Source organism: Rhineura floridana, chromosome 9, assembly GCF_030035675.1.
Source record: "Rhineura floridana isolate rRhiFlo1 chromosome 9, rRhiFlo1.hap2, whole genome shotgun sequence".
Lineage (NCBI taxonomy): Eukaryota > Metazoa > Chordata > Lepidosauria > Squamata > Rhineuridae > Rhineura > Rhineura floridana.
The window spans coordinates 84,234,752-84,250,561 of NC_084488.1; the positions used below are offsets into that span (position 1 = coordinate 84,234,752).

At 39.3% G+C, this 15,810-nt stretch overlaps 1 protein-coding gene across 4 annotated transcripts in view; it reads left to right on the forward strand.

The window, feature by feature from the left end:
• Positions 1–15,810, forward strand: part of PDE5A (phosphodiesterase 5A) — a 108,921-nt gene that overhangs the window by 78,401 nt on the left and 14,710 nt on the right. For all 4 annotated transcript variants that reach the window (XM_061585225.1, XM_061585226.1, XM_061585227.1 and 1 more), the window contains 7 exons: positions 5,438–5,584; positions 6,734–6,859; positions 8,802–8,896; positions 12,220–12,307; positions 13,934–14,034; positions 14,222–14,299; positions 15,688–15,751. In XM_061585225.1, the coding sequence (XP_061441209.1) occupies positions 5,438–5,584; positions 6,734–6,859; positions 8,802–8,896; positions 12,220–12,307; positions 13,934–14,034; positions 14,222–14,299; positions 15,688–15,751 (699 nt within the window). The remainder of the gene's footprint in view (positions 1–5,437; positions 5,585–6,733; positions 6,860–8,801; positions 8,897–12,219; positions 12,308–13,933; positions 14,035–14,221; positions 14,300–15,687; positions 15,752–15,810) is intronic.

A 15,810-nucleotide genomic window follows, 5' to 3' on the forward strand; every position in this document is an offset into this window, starting at 1 on the left:
TGCGGGCTATTAGGTTCAGGGGGCATAAAGACAAAATGTGTCATTTTGTGCCTTCTTGACCTGGAGCACAAGAGATGCAGATCACCTATAAAAGCATAGCCTTTGTAAAATAGTTGCTGTTGGTTTATTTGTAAGTTTCCTGGCTTCACTGGTCTCTCTTTGAAGGCAGAAAGCAAGTCTAGCTTTATGTGAATATCTCCATCTCGCATATATGATCCAACTCAGCAGGATCACAGCTCTGTGCCCAGTCATCCTGCAGTGATGGGAAGAGGGCAGAAGGGAAAACTGGGACTGAGTTCCAGTTCTGCTTGGGACCTGGCAAAACGCAGCTCATCTTCCCTTCCCTTTTGCCTCATACGGGATAGCTGTGCTCTTCTAGGGATGGGCAAATCTGTCTATTTCAGGTTTTCTTGGTTTCTCATTTTTCCATATTCAGTTCTCCACATTTCCACATCAGTTTGTAATTTATTTCTTTATTTTAAAAAAGGCCTCATGAAAATTCATGAGCATTTCAGTGTGGATTTCTCTTAATATATACACATTTTTGTATGCAGTTTTGCCTAATGTACACATGTTGGCAAAGCAATTTCCCCTAATATAATGCCTTTTTGTAAGCTATTTTCACTCATGTATACATTTTTATGCATATTTTTACCCCCATCTATGCTCTTTTTTTCGCGTTACTTGGCTGGAGAACTGCATTGTGAAATTTGGAGAATTTCAGATTTGTGAAGGATGGTTGTGTTTCGGTTCTCATACTGTTTTGGAAAGTGCAAATTAGGTAGGTTTGCCTTTAATTGTGAACTGAATTGATTTTTCCCCTCACCCTATGTGTCTGAGCCTCAAACATAGCAAGACTGCTGCTAAGGCCATGCTCCCCCTCATATCAACACCAGTTTAGGGGTTAAAAACTGGACTTAAAAAACATTGAACAAGAATTTTCATGAAGTATAAAATATTAGTACCTTTTGAGTTTCCTATCAGAATACTTTGAATTTCCTATTGCTGGTCTATCAAAATGTTGTTCACTTTTGTAGGTGAAATGTGATATTTCCACTCTAAATCAATAGCAGGCGCCAGAAACATGTTTATTTCCCATTCTGCTACTTTGTTTGCAATGGAGCCCTTGGCTGGGCAAAGGATTTGCTTCAAATTCCATAAGAAGTAATTATATTACTTTGATGTTGATTTGGACTCAAACTCTACATTTGTCACTTCATAGCAACTGCATGTGGGAGAGAGGCGGCTGTTTAAAAAAAAAGTTACATAACCTGATGTCTTCAGTTTGTGTACAATCATTAAAACAGCTTTACTGTTTTAATGGGCATTTTTGGTGTAGAAATTGCCGTGTTTGGTTTTTTTTTTTTTTAATATCTTAGGTTCCACACACATTGACACAGCATGGATGCTATCTATTTGTGATCCTTGTAAGAGAAACATCACCTTAGCCTCTTGTGCACATACCTTATTTACCAAAAATAGGTCTTTGAAGCCAGGGTTTCTAATCATTGAGCCATTTCATAGCCTTAAATTACAGGATTGTGAATCTGCAGCAAAATGGCAACATGGAGAGGCGGAGGCAGTAGGAGTCCATGTGGTGGGGCAGAGACAGGGAGCAGCTTTCCTTACACTGCCATCGTTGCAGCTTATCTGGACAGGGCAGGATGGCAGCCCTGACCTCAGCAACACCCTACCTCAGTCCTGTCCTCGTAAGCTGCAGCAAGTCTGGTGTCAGAAGGGCTTTTCTGCGCCACCACAAAAACCGCTACAGGGAGGAGGTTGTTCACAAGTTGCTTTTACATTCCCTTTCAAGAAAGCAAAGTTGGGGTGAATCCAGAGGTGTCTTTTCATTCACAGAAGGAGTCTTCCGCTCATGGGCTGCCTTGCACTTCTCACTAGACTGAGAAAAGTGACGCGGAATGCAAAGATTTGTGCTTGTGCTACCTTGAGAATTGCTGTAGAACGTGCTGATTATAACACTGTGTTTCACTTATTTTAAGTGTTTGGAGAAGAGTACTGGTGGCTGTTTTCCTTTGTGCTTACAGTACTTTGGATTCAGCAACACCATGGTTTGGATCCAAAGCATAGCTTCCAGTATCCTCGATTGCAATGGAACAAAAGTGTGATTAGAATCACAGTATCAATACATGTCATACCGGAGGGAAGGCTAAATTACACAACAGGTTTAATATGGTGGCGATGTTGCAAGGCTATTATAAGTTGTGTTTTTAGTCCCACCACGGCAGATGATGACACTGGGTCTGACTGTGGCACAGAGAGCAGCACCATGTTGCTTGTGTGTTTGTTTGTTTATAAAAGTATGTATTTATTACCATGTCAAAAATATCAGCTTGGTGTACAGCTATATATGTATATAATAAAAACATAGCACCCTAACAATATAATTATTAAAATGGCCGGCTAATCAAAAGCTTTAAACAGCTGCATAGGCCTGTTGGCATCGTTGCAGTAAGAGGGCTGCCCTTTTTTTGTAAACAATTTTTATTATTTTACAATTATTATCATCCGTTCATTAAGAATAATGGCTTTACCTAACAATCAGAACATCATTGTGGATGAATAATAAGAAACAGGTAAACATATAACCTTAACAAAAGTAAACAACTACCAAACTTTTGGTGTGCACGTCACTTTTAGACGAGAGAACATAGTAAAAATAACAACTCATAAAAACTATGAGGGATAGTATTAGACTGAAAATAAAAATAAATCTATAGAAAAACCTACATTCTGTTGATTTCTTGTTCATTTTTGTTGTCTAATCTGCCAAGCTTGTATAGATGGTCTCTTCATAAAATTGTCTTCTGAAGTAGTCAATGAATTTATGTCATACCATATAGAAGGCATCAGGTTTATCTTGCCATGCCCTCTCCAGCACAGTGCTACTTTAGGGAGGTATTAAACAGGCAGTTCCTTTGCTTGCTACTACCACTTGGCGCACCACTCAGTGTCAAGCAAAAAGGGGGGGAAATGTATGTGGCCCACTCCACTCAGTGTGGGCACATGTATTGGGTCTATTTAAGATTCTTTGTTACTTGTTGCTTGATACTGAGAGGGAATATTATGCCATGGAAGGTGGACTGTGTAGCTGGTGGTGGGTTTGGGAGAATTAAGCAGAATCAAGGCAGGAAGCTGCTCAAGGTGATTTTGCTTATAGGCATTCCAGAAGAGTCCCTGCTTTGAATGTGTGCCCCTTGTTTGGAAGAAAGACAACATACAGTTGGCATGCCTAAATTAACTTCTTGTGAATGGCTGTTTTCTTTGGCAGTTACTGTTTACAGGATCCCCCCCCCGTAAGTTTAAGATAAGAATCAAACTTCGTCCTGTCTTTATTTGAAAAAAAAAATTCTTCTAACCATTAGTAATGCAAGATTTCACACATGGAACTTTAACCAGATTTGGTTTTTTGACAGTCTAAATTTTATGTTCCCAAACCAAACTGTATTCATGTTTACAACATTTTGACAAAAGCACCTACTGTTTCAACCCACTGATGGATGGGCGAGATGTTTGGGAGTCACGTAGCTATCAAGATCACAAAATTCACTTACTTGACTGAAAACAAGGAATTCTAGCACCAGTTTTTTTCCTATGCTAGCACTTAGTTATATTTGGTAACAAATATTTACCTTTTAAGCACATCAGAACTTTGACTCAGACCGTCGATTTTCAACTAGCGTGTTTCAGGTGTACAGTTTAAGTTCAAATTTAGTAACAAACATTAGTCATCCAGTTTATAAAAAGAACAGCAGTGTATTTGCTTTTTTTACCAGGATTTCTGTGCATATAAACAGGATCATGTGTCCACTTCTCAAATATATACTTTCCTGCATTTTAAGCATACAGTTAGAATTATACATGTGTTGAGTGTTGCCCTGAATGAAGAAACTTCATATTTTGCTGTACTAGGATCAAACTGTGCTGCAGTAAAAGTTACTCTGCTCCACCCATTTTCAGCCCAGAAGTCTATACAAATTATGACTATTTATATATAAATACATAAACATTAAGGAGCTATAAAGGACATTAAAATGTTCACCTCGCTTGCTACCAATCCTAATTGTTCCTCTTCAACAAGGATTCTGATTCCCAGTTGTTCAGCAACGACAGAAAGGCTCCTCCCACACACCACATCTACATTATGCTACTAAAATGAAGACTGTTTGGGTGGAGACAAGGAGTGGATTTTGTGTGAGCTCAGTGTTCATCTCAAAACCAATTTCTCAGCTGAAAAGATGTTCATAGGCACCCTGTTCCTTAATTCTCAGAGTATGTTTCCCATCCCATAACCATTGTTTTGCACCTGTATCCAACTGGAGGACCTCAGGGTGGTAGTAAAAAACCAAAGTGGATCTTGGAAGACTAAAGGCTTCCTGCTCATGGTGTTCACTAAGGCTAGTCATGGCAGGGGAGGTGTGTTGAAGTCTAACTAGGAAGGTGGTAAACAAAGCACCTGCAGTAATGTCTGTCTTAATGTATAGCCCTGTAGTACCACCCTTGCTCCAGGACATACCTGGCAGGCTTGAAAATGCAGTACATATGAAGGCCCATTGCATATGATCTCTGCGAAACACACATACTGTATAATGGTCCACACAACAGACAGGTTCCCCCAGGACTCTCTCGATTATTTTCTATAGCAGAAGGCTGGTGATTGTGCTTTAAAACCATAAAGCATTTTTGTAGAACTCAAAGGTTAGTCACAGTATGATATGAAAGAAAGCTCAAAAGAGTGAGGCAAGGAGGGAGAGATTGGTTTATTTTTAAAATAATTTTTAAAATAAACCAATCAATATACATACAGTATTAATCACATATGTAGTAAGCCATACATGATTTTAAACCACTAGTTTATATATACCCCAGCATTGCCTGTTCTGACAGGCAGGGGGCTTGCTAATGTGTTAGTTGGAGATCATTCCCAGCCTTGCAGCAAGACCCATTAACTCAGGAATGGGGAACTTGTAACCCTCCAGATGTTGTTGGACTCCATCTTCCATCATTCCTGACCATTGGCCATCCTGGCTAAGGCTGATGGGAGTTACAGTCCAACAGCATCTGGAATGCCACAGATTTCTCACCCCTGCTTTAATTAGAGAAGATAGGGGGAACCTGGGATCTTTTAAATGCATACCATGTTCTTTCCTCCTGAGCATGTTGCTTCTCTCTTACTAGATTGTGCTGGCTTATTGTACAAAATGCAAGTACTGGTTATTGGATTATGGTGAAAAAGTCAATTTTGCTCATATTAATATTTGGAGATGTCTTCATCACCTTGTGCAGTAGACAATAGCTCTTATTATATAACATTTGGAGAATAACAACCTGATCATGTGCCTTATTTGTGTGTGTGTGTTGAAATGAGATGTTTTCATTCCATGTTACTTTACTGTTCTCTTTTTGTGTTTTGTACAAGGCTGCTGTTGTACCATCTGCACATTCCCTCAAGCTCACCGACTTTTACTTCAGTGACTTTGAGCTGTCAGATATGGAAACCTCCCTGTGCACAATTCGGATGTTCACTGATCTTAACCTTGTGCAAAATTTCCAAATGAAACACGAGGTGAGAATCTTGTGGTATATGGGGCATGACCATTTATGTATTCCTCAATGAAATACGCACATACAAACATACACACACACACAAGGTTGGGTATAAATTGAATAATAAGTTTTAAAGCATCCATCATCAAGGCAACATTAGTCCAATTTTTAGTAGATTGATCTTCTCAATAATAAAACGCCCCCACACTTGGAGACATCTGCTGAGTAGCAATATTTTCTCTTACTTACATATTCAGTTCACTAGAGGTGTTTACAGCTTCTCCTCCATGTGTGCTGCAGATTCCTTTCTGTTGATGGGTGATGTCACAGTGAAAAAAGGCAAAATATGTTACCTTTCAAAAGATTACCCAGATAAATATGGAGACTGAGCAGCACAAGCTGTGTTTGTGAAACATGGTTTCAAAACCTGTTCTAAAACTCTAGGACTTTTAAATCTATTCATTCTTCAGCAAGGTGCATATTTATTTAATTAATTAATTAATATCTCCTTGCAAAGGAGCCCAAGGCAGCAAACACATCTGTGATTATAAATACAATTAAAAATAAAAATGTATTTACAACATTTAAAAATTGTTAAAAACATCTAAAAGCAATAAAATGTTTAAAACAAATTTCAAAATAGAAGTAACCAAATGTTGTGTCTGGATAGACTCAATGCAGGATGCAGTACAAGAGTCTCCATTATTAATCTTCAAGTTTCCAGTCATGTAAAACCTCTTCCATAAGGGTTAAAAACAGGTTGCTACTTGCTACACAAGTGCTGCTTAAGAATGTCCCTCATGGTAATTAGAGTCATGTAAGGAATTATGCACTCACCACATAGTCAGCCCAATCTTGCCTGCCGTCATCACTGTTTTCACCTTTGGATAACAAAGGCTATTTAAAAAGGAACTCCCTTTAAACAGCATGTCAGAGTTCAAACGAAAAAATGTGTTCCTAAAAATGGTATAACCTTTTTTTCTTCTCTTAATATTGATATATTTGAGTTAAAATATGTCTGTTTCCAATTCAGTTGTATAAAGCCTGTAAGGAAGCCAGATGGGAAATGAGCTGGAGTGCTGATAAATGAAATTTTGTGCTTGTGTCGGTGAAAACAGTATAGGATTTTGTATATTTAACTGAACGATTATCATTTCTTTTGGTAAAGGTCCTTTGCAGATGGATTTTAAGTGTGAGGAAAAATTATAGGAAAAATGTTGCCTATCACAATTGGAGGCATGCTTTTAACACAGCCCAATGCATGTTTGCTGCTTTGAAGTCAGGAAAAATTCAGGTATGCTGGGATTTGCTTATTGGTATTAAGGTTTATTTTTATTAAACCAGATACTGGCACACACCACACTGAAGTCTTATTAAGGGCTAGTTCACAAAATTCAAATATCTCTCCATGTGCCATATCCCAGAGAATGCAATCTCATGAAAAAAACAGTATGCCACTTACAGTAACCCTGGATCCAGTGATATCTGTAAATATGATGCCTTGAAGCAATAATTGTCTGGAGAGTTGTTGCTGTAGCCAGGAATACACCAGTTCATAAGCTATGTCCTTGATGTAATTCTATGAACAAACACAGTCAAGCCCTGCAGGCTGAATCATGTGGAGGTGCTACTGCCTATGGGCAAACTAGTTTGAATTGGCTGCTCTTCTGTCAATTGCCTTATTTCTAACAGCTTTGAGAGGATCCAATAGACATATGGCGGTCTGCACAGCTAGCGATTAAGCAAGCAAGTCATTGGCAAGTGTTCTATGTCTGGAACATTCAGCTCAGCCCTACAGGACATCAGAGGCCTATGGAAGAGGTAGAGTGCAGAAGGACAAAAAGCAAAGCCAACACTCTCTATCCGCCAAGCTCTGAAGTCCTTTTCAGAGGCTTCCTGCATGTTTTTAACTCTTATTTCTGGAAGGTTTTTTTTGAATGTGAGTCGTAGCCCTAGCAGAGAATCAGAAAGTAAAAAGATGAACAGGCTTCCCTGTGTTTGAAATAAGCTAGGCTTTGTTGTTTATGTTCTGTGGTCTTTTAGCCAACTAAGTCATACTCAAAGTATTATTTTGTTAATATTTATTAATTGCCTCCCACATATATGTCTCAATATAATGAAATGGCTTTTAAAAAACAGCTAGAAACAGCACAGAAAATAACAGAAAATGAACTGAAGAACAATAAGGGGAGATATCCATTACAGGGATGTATTCATCTAGCTGGGAAAGCTTGTCAGAACAAAAATGTCTTCAGTTGTTTCCGGAAAGTGCAGATAGTGGAGGTCTGTTGTATCTCAACAGAAATGCTGTTCCCCAGAACAGGGGCAGCCACATTGAAAGCCCCGCTCTGAGTTACTGCAGAGCAGGCTTCTGATCTATTTGGAACCTTTAGGAGATGCTGTCCTGCAGACCACAGTGACCTGCTGGGTATATAAGGAATAAGGTGGTCTCTCAAGTAACCTGGTCCTGAGCGGTAGACCCGTTGAAGCAAATGGACATGACTATTGTAAGCCCATTGATTTCAACAGATCTACTTTGAGTATGACTTAGTCAAATACAACCCTCTACATCTTGTTGGACTGGTTACCAATAAGAAAAGAAAATCCTGATGCAACACTTTATAAGACACAACATTGTATTCTGATAGCTTTTCTAGCTACAGTATCAATCCAGACTCTCTACTAGAATCTACAGTTCTGTGGCATAATTCACAGTTCAGGCTGTAGCATATTATTTTTACTAACAACCATACTTTTTAAATTTAATATACTTATATACCACTTAATCATTTATATTTCTAAGTAGTATATATTAAAAACAAGCCATACATAAAATGAAACAATAAAATCATTGTAATGCCAGTTCCTTTCTATCTAAATGAGCATGTCAACCCTTGAGCCATATATGCATTCAAACTGTCCATATTTATGTCCTGCTTGTAGGCTTCCCATAGCATCTGGCTGGTCATTGTGACAATTAGGATGCTGGGCTAGATGAGTCTTTGGTCTGATCCATCAGGACTCTTCTTACATTCTTTTGTAAAGAAAATGATGTATACTTGTATTTTATTTTTTTAATGATTATTGTTATTTTAATTTTGGCTGTTTGTTGGAGATCCTCCATGAGGTGGGGGAAAGCAAAATATATAGCTGAAGAGATATAGATATACAGATAGACAAATCTAGATATTTAGTGAACCTATAATATATTTTTCTGCATATCATGTTGCATTCAGAACAAGCTTACGGACATTGAGGTACTTTCTTTGCTGATCGCAGCATTGAGCCATGACCTGGACCACAGAGGTGTGAACAATTCTTACATACAGAGGTGAGTAAAGAGGGACTTAAAAGGGAGCAGATTGGTTTTGGAGGGTTATTTATTTATTTGAAGTATTTTTATTCCATTCTTTAGCCAAAAATGTCTCCCAGAACAGCTTACAAATATCAGTGACAACACAGTTCCTGCTTGTTCCATATCTTAAAGACATGACACAAAAGGAAAGGCGAGAGGTGGGGGAAAAACTTGGACACTAGTTCTTCGTTCCAGAGACCTCCCAGCTGGAATGAAAAGAACAAGGAAAACAGGAACAGAAGTTGCTAGTCTTTTGAGTAGAGCTGATGGAGAGGCCTTGCCGCCCCGTCTCTCCTTCTTCTATAGCCTGATAGAATGACTGCTCAAAGATGTTTCTGCTTTACAGCTCAGATTATGTGTGGGTCAAACACACCTCCTGTTGAGCTTAGGACATAGTGAGGTGTGGCAAGGCAAAGGAGGAACAAGGTGATGGGAACTGTAGCCAGCAAGGAACAGCCAGAGCAGAATGTCCTAGTTTCAGCCAGTGAGCAAGCTTGGAACATCCTTTAGAGGGGCCAGGAAGTATCACTGGTGCCCTTTGCTTTAAAAGCTTTACCTTACACTTCCCTCCATTGACCAGAGTAGGTGATGGTGTACAGATTGAATACCTACTGACATCCTTCAAGATCCATTATATCAGGGTAGCCAAAGTGGTGCCTTCCAAATACTGTTGGACTCCAAATCCCAACCAGCATAGCCAACAGTCTTGAACATTGGGAGCTGTCATTCAGCAACATCTGGAGGGTCACAGGTTTGTGGAACCTTCTCTTTAAAGGTTTCAAGGAACAGCTGAGTAGGTATTTGTCAGGAATGCTAGATTAGTGACCCAACAGGATTCCTTCAGGAAAAAAAATACAACCCAGACCCCTGCTGATTATCAGCACCTAGTAGGGGTGTAAGATGGCAGCAATATTCTTCAGAAGTAGTGCTGTTACCATTCCACTACACTTCAGTTTCTACCATGTTATTCACCTTGCTGTCTACTATTTAGCATAAGTTACAGAACTTATGTAACTATTTATGTAACTGAACTAGGCCTGGTTGGAAGCCTGATGGAAGTTGTAGTTGAACAAGCATCTGCAGGGCATCACAGTGGTTTGCCCCTTGTTTAAGTATATGAGTTGCATTTGGAACTTCTGGTAAAAAGAGATTGTATGGTGGTAGGGAGGAATGATATTTCCATTCAAGATAATTCATAGAATGTCAACAAAGTTCAGCTCTTCACTCTGTTCCCTTCTTCCCGTCCCTACTCTTCTTTCACAGCTATCCAGCAACCTGCAGATTTGCAATGGCTGAAACCAGTTGGCTATTTTTTATTTTATTTGTTTAAGAACAAAGTATTTCCTGGGGGGGGGGACATCTGGAGATGCATCATTGCCCTTCCAAAAACATCCTGGGAAAATGTCGCTGACAGTAAAGCCCAACATTCACGCTCACCACAAAACAGAGAGTATTCCGTGTTTATAACATTTTCTTTTCAGACTAAAAATGGTTCTGGGGACTGTTTTTTAATCCCTCAGGCTAGGGAAAAATAGATTAAAATAAGGATCAATGTTCTTTGTGTGTTGTGGGAGCAGGGAGACTTGAAAAACTTAGCTCGAGATTGTTTTCTTGGGAGCAAGTTGTTTTGTTTTTAATCAGAAAGCTGTTAAAATGTTGAACAAAAGCTACATGAGGTGGACTTGATTTTCAAGATCTATCTGATCCAGTGGAGGCTTGTGGCAACAGAAGAGGGGGAAGATTATTTTTGCCAATGGCCCCTGCACCTTATAGCTCCCAGTGCACTGTTCCTGCTGACCCTCTGGAGCAGATTTTTAAGGGCTTCAGAAGCCCTATGCAGATGTTCTCTTGAATATTTGTGAGTTAGAAACAGGAATGGGAGCGAGGCACAAATGCAGCCCCCCCCCCATGCCTCTGTGCATGCCAATTTCACGTCAGGCCTTCCTACAGGGAAGGAAAGGTCTGAAGGGAGATTCTAAGGTAGCTATTTCTAAGCTTGAATGCCTGCATACAGCTAGTGGGAAGGGAGAATCAATGAAAACTGCCTCCCCCCCCCTTTTGCCTCTTGGAGCCCCTGCTGGATCAGAACAACAAAGCTTTCTCTAACCCCGTCCCTCAGAAAGTATATATAGGAAGCATGAAAAGATAAGAATTGTGTTTACTGCATCAGATCAAAAGTCGATCTATTCAAGCACTCTGTTAATAACAGGAGTCAGCCAGGTGTCCCACCAATCTTTCTTATTTACGGTCAATGACCGCATAGAAAGCATTCAAAAACAGCATAGAGCATGTTATCCAATATGTACAATAAAATAAAGTAAACTTAGAGTAAGATAACATGAGATAGAATAAAATAAGATAAAGGTATTAGCACAGAAATATTAGAGAAATTATGTTCTTATCGTAAACTCCAAAAGGGAGGATTGTAGGATGGTTAAAAACAATTCTTGGCAGATTTTATACGCTGCAGCACAGAATTTAGCTACACTGACAGAAGTTGCTGCATTTTGATTAGAGAGGTGCCCCTAAGAAGCTCAAAAGAAGATCATGATGGAGATAGCCATGTGTTGGCCCCAGCATCGGGTGAACAGCATCTGAATATGGAAGTTCTTTTTTTAGATATCATGGCTAATCCACCATTGGTAGATCTGTCCTCTGTGGGTTGTCTGAATATTTTATACAACAACAGTCAGTGGCCACTACCACCACATTTTGCGGCAATGAATTCTACAGTATAAATTGGCTATCTAGTATGTTGTCTATGCAAATGTAGTGTGAACAATTCTGCCACTGTTCCTAGAAAGGGGGCTTTGCAACCGTTTACAAAAATGCATATATTAGAGGAAAAAGTGTATAAAATTATTTATTTATTTATTTATTATTATATTTATACCCCACCTTTCTTTTCATGATTGAAACCCAAGGCGTCTTACATATGGTTCCCAGGCGGTCTCCTATCCAGGCACTGACCAGACCTGACCCTACGCTTCAGCAGGATGCTGGCCTCATGTGTCTTCAGACCATAGCCTGGGACCAAAATGTATATATTACTGAAAATTACACAAATACATTGTATGAGGAGAAATTGCTTGCAAAAATACGTACATGAGTTAAAACTGCATACAAAGGTTTGTTTATTAGGGGAAATTTGCTCTAAAGTACTGAATAATTTTCACAAGGATTTTTTTGTTTAAATTGCGAATTGCTGCAGAATTGTGAATTGAATTTAAGATTAGAAAAATGAGAAACTGAAAGAACTTTCATCCTTACATATGATGTGTTCTCTCCTCACTTTTCAGAAGTGAACACCCCCTTGCTCAGCTGTATTGCCATTCGATCATGGAACATCACCATTTTGATCAGTGCCTGATGATCCTGAACACCCCGGTAAATGACTTTGTCATGTGTTCACTGGAGGGAAACCTTGCCTGATTCACTTTTATTTTTAGTTTTGGATGGATTCCCAACATTGTGCATTCTTAAGTGTTTTTTAAGTCCTTTTTGGGACAAGAAGGCAAATGCAGCTGTTTTAAGAGCTACCAAGCTTTTCTGAATGCTACCTGATAAACTTGATGCCAATGTCTTTGCTTACATCAGTTTCAGTCCCTACTGCCTTGGCCCCAGAGAAATAGGGTTCTTTATCCTTAATAAGGCCTCTAGTTAACCTTTCAGTGGAGCCCGCAGTACTATTAGTATTATAGTATCAAATCCTGTTGGAAGGTGCACAGAATAATTCCAAAAGATAATGAATGCCCATTGGGTATGACTTCCTCTGATGGTCTTCAAAAAGTAGTGCAAAACCAAATGCCTCTTTAAATTAGAACTGAGCCTGTGCATTATTCAGACAAATAAGTAAACATCTTTGCAACTTGTGATACGGGTCCTGTTCTTTCTGCAATTTTGTGTATATTTTGCTGGGTGTATTCTCATTAAATCTAAAACAAAAAACATAGCCCAATGCCTCATTCTATGGTCTGCATTGCAATTTATTTATTTATTTTAATAATTTATATAGTGCTTAATACCTGTAGTCTCTAAGTGGTGTACACTCGGGTCAGGAAAGATATAATAAAGATAAAATCAGTTAAAATTGATAATAAAATCAGAAAACTTATTTAAAATGCCTGCTGAAGTAAAAAGGTCTTCACCAAGCACGAGGAGTTCAGTAGTGAAGGGGTGTCTGATCTCAGCCGGAACGGAGTTGTACAGAATTGAACCATAAAGTGGATATGATCGGGAGCAAAAGTTCTTGTGGTTTCGCAGTACCGTGAGTTACAAAGTTATACTTCTGCAGCAAAGTGCCAACAATGTTACAACAGCATGACAGTTTGGTGGGCATGATGCAGAGGGCCAGCACCAAGCACAAATCTGCTCAGGTCAGCAAAATCATAGATTTTCTCTCCCTCACAGCTATAAGATGTTGCCGTAAAATACAGATATTGAGTGTTGAGATTCAGTAGCACAAATAGACCTCTGAATGTCAACTGGCATCTAGCAATCCTCTGCAGACTGCCAAGGAATTAGACTGCCTGTTCTTCTTGTCACTATAGGTGCAGATGTGTGTGCTTTCTTATAAAGATTAGAAGCCATTTTTCAAAGCAAAAAAAAAGCACATTTTTCCATGAAGACACTAAATGAAGTAACCATGTTTCCTTCTTAGGGTCTAATGGGTTGCTTATATTTAGGGATTTTCTTCCATGTCAGTTTCCCAGGGCAGGGTTTGTCCCTACACTGAAGCTTGCTGAAGCTAAGCAGGTCTGGGGCTAGTCAGTTGCCTAGATGGGAGGCCGCCAAGGAACCACATATATGCCACTTGGTTCCATGATGGAAGAAAGGTGGGGTATGGATGTTAGAAAAGTAATTCATTAATTAAAACCCGGGCGGGGTGCTTTCCCACACACTAGCTGGCAAGAAAATCTGGCACTGTGTCCAATTTAACAAGAGACTGATGAATTAGTGAAATGTTCTATGTGTAATTACAAGCATTGCTGTTGTTTCTTTTTGTGTGTGAAGGGGAACCAGATTCTTAGTGGCCTTTCCATTGAAGAATACAAGGCTACTGTGAAAATGATCAAGGAAGCTATTCTTGCCACGGATCTTGCACTGTACATTAAGTAAGTTGCACCTACAGTATTACAAACAGCTGTTCTTAGAAGGGTCACAGTCCACCTTTGGAACCTCTCCCTCTCTCTCTCTCTCTCTCCCTCTCTCTCTCTGATTATCCTTTTAAATATGAAAGTGTACAGTAACTATCTTTTGAAGCCCTTTATAAATATAAATATTATATTCTTGTGTTTAAAGGAGAAGAGGGGAGTTTTTTGACCTTCTGAGAAAGAAACAGTTTAACCTGGAAGATCCTTATCAAAAGGAGTTATTTCTGTAAGTAAAAAAAGGCCGACTTTCTACATACAAATATCTGGCTTCTTTACAGTTCAATTTTAATTTGTAGTTAGCCTAGACAAGCAGTCACAGGACTTTGGTTTAATTGAGTGCTTGGGTTGGGCTGTAGAAAAGAACTTGCCTGATGAATGTTGGTGAAGAACAGTCTTCTAATGGTTATGTAAGCCTTCCTGCTATTTCCAAACAGGCCATAGAAGGCTGGAACAGCATACCACATTGTTCCTTTGGAGTAGATTCATTGTCCTGAAGCACTGAACTGTTAAAGTCATCACTCCTATGTTTGAGGAAGATTATTTATTCTGCATAAGAAAGGTTAGGCTAAAGTTATAATTGCTCTGCATGCAGAGAGTTAGTGCTAAAGCAACAAATAATGGAGGCATCACCAGTGTCATGCAATCCTGCTTTGATGGCATCGCATGTAAAAGGAGGGGACAACTCATATGACCTTCTGCATGAGATCAGATGTGGTCCTAGGCCCTTCAACTGGTGCTGGCCTAATTAATATGATGGCTTTGCATCTTGCTCAGCAAACCTCATCAGCATGCCATGAATTCTTCAAACTTTTCAACTTGCTTCACTGTCCGTTAACGCTCAGGTTAACGGAAGGACAGAGACATCATTTATGGCCATGTTGCGTGCAGAGGTGGTATGAATTGCATAGATGTAGTTTCAAAACATTGAAACTCATTCTTAATGAGACAGCAGTTTAAAACAGCCCGTCATGATTAGCACTGGCAGTAATTTTTGTACTGAAAAGTGACTGGAGCATCCCATTTTATTAATAAAGTCATCAAAAAAGACTGGCTTTTGTTCTGGCAATCCTAATCAGAAAGGGAAGCAAAAATGACAGCATACAATCATAAATACTCATAGCGACCTGAGGTATTCAGTGATGATAGCTGCATATCCAAAACGAGAGTGATGTATCAGCATGCTTAGGGTAACCCCAAGTTTGCAGAAGCAGAAAAATATTTACAGGGAAAAAACTAAAGGGATAACCCCTTCCCCAACCAGAACAGCCCAGTGAGGATTGAGCATGCTTGGTGGCCACAGAATGCTAAGTACTTGTTGTGAGGGAGGGGAAATGGACTGGGGTATCTGAAAAAGGCAGGAAAGGCTGGCTAGAACACCAAACAGGAGCACTTCTTAACTGCTTTTTTAAAAAGAAAATCCAAGTCCTATTTGTTACTAATTAATTGTAAAGACTTGCAACAATTAATGTTATAACTCCTTTGCCATTTTTAAGTTAGTTGGATTTGTTTGGGGTTTAACTTACCTGATTTTGGGTACCATGCCCATTTTTATTTTGCTGCCAAGATGGAATGCTGTTTATCACACATAAAATCTTGGCTTTATGGTTTCTTCAGGGCAATGCTGATGACTGTATGTGATTTGTCAGCAATAACAAAGCCGTGGCCTGTTCAGCAACGGGTAAGTGTCTGCCAAAGGCTTGACCAGCTTCATGAAAACCTACAAAAAGGTAGCCGACA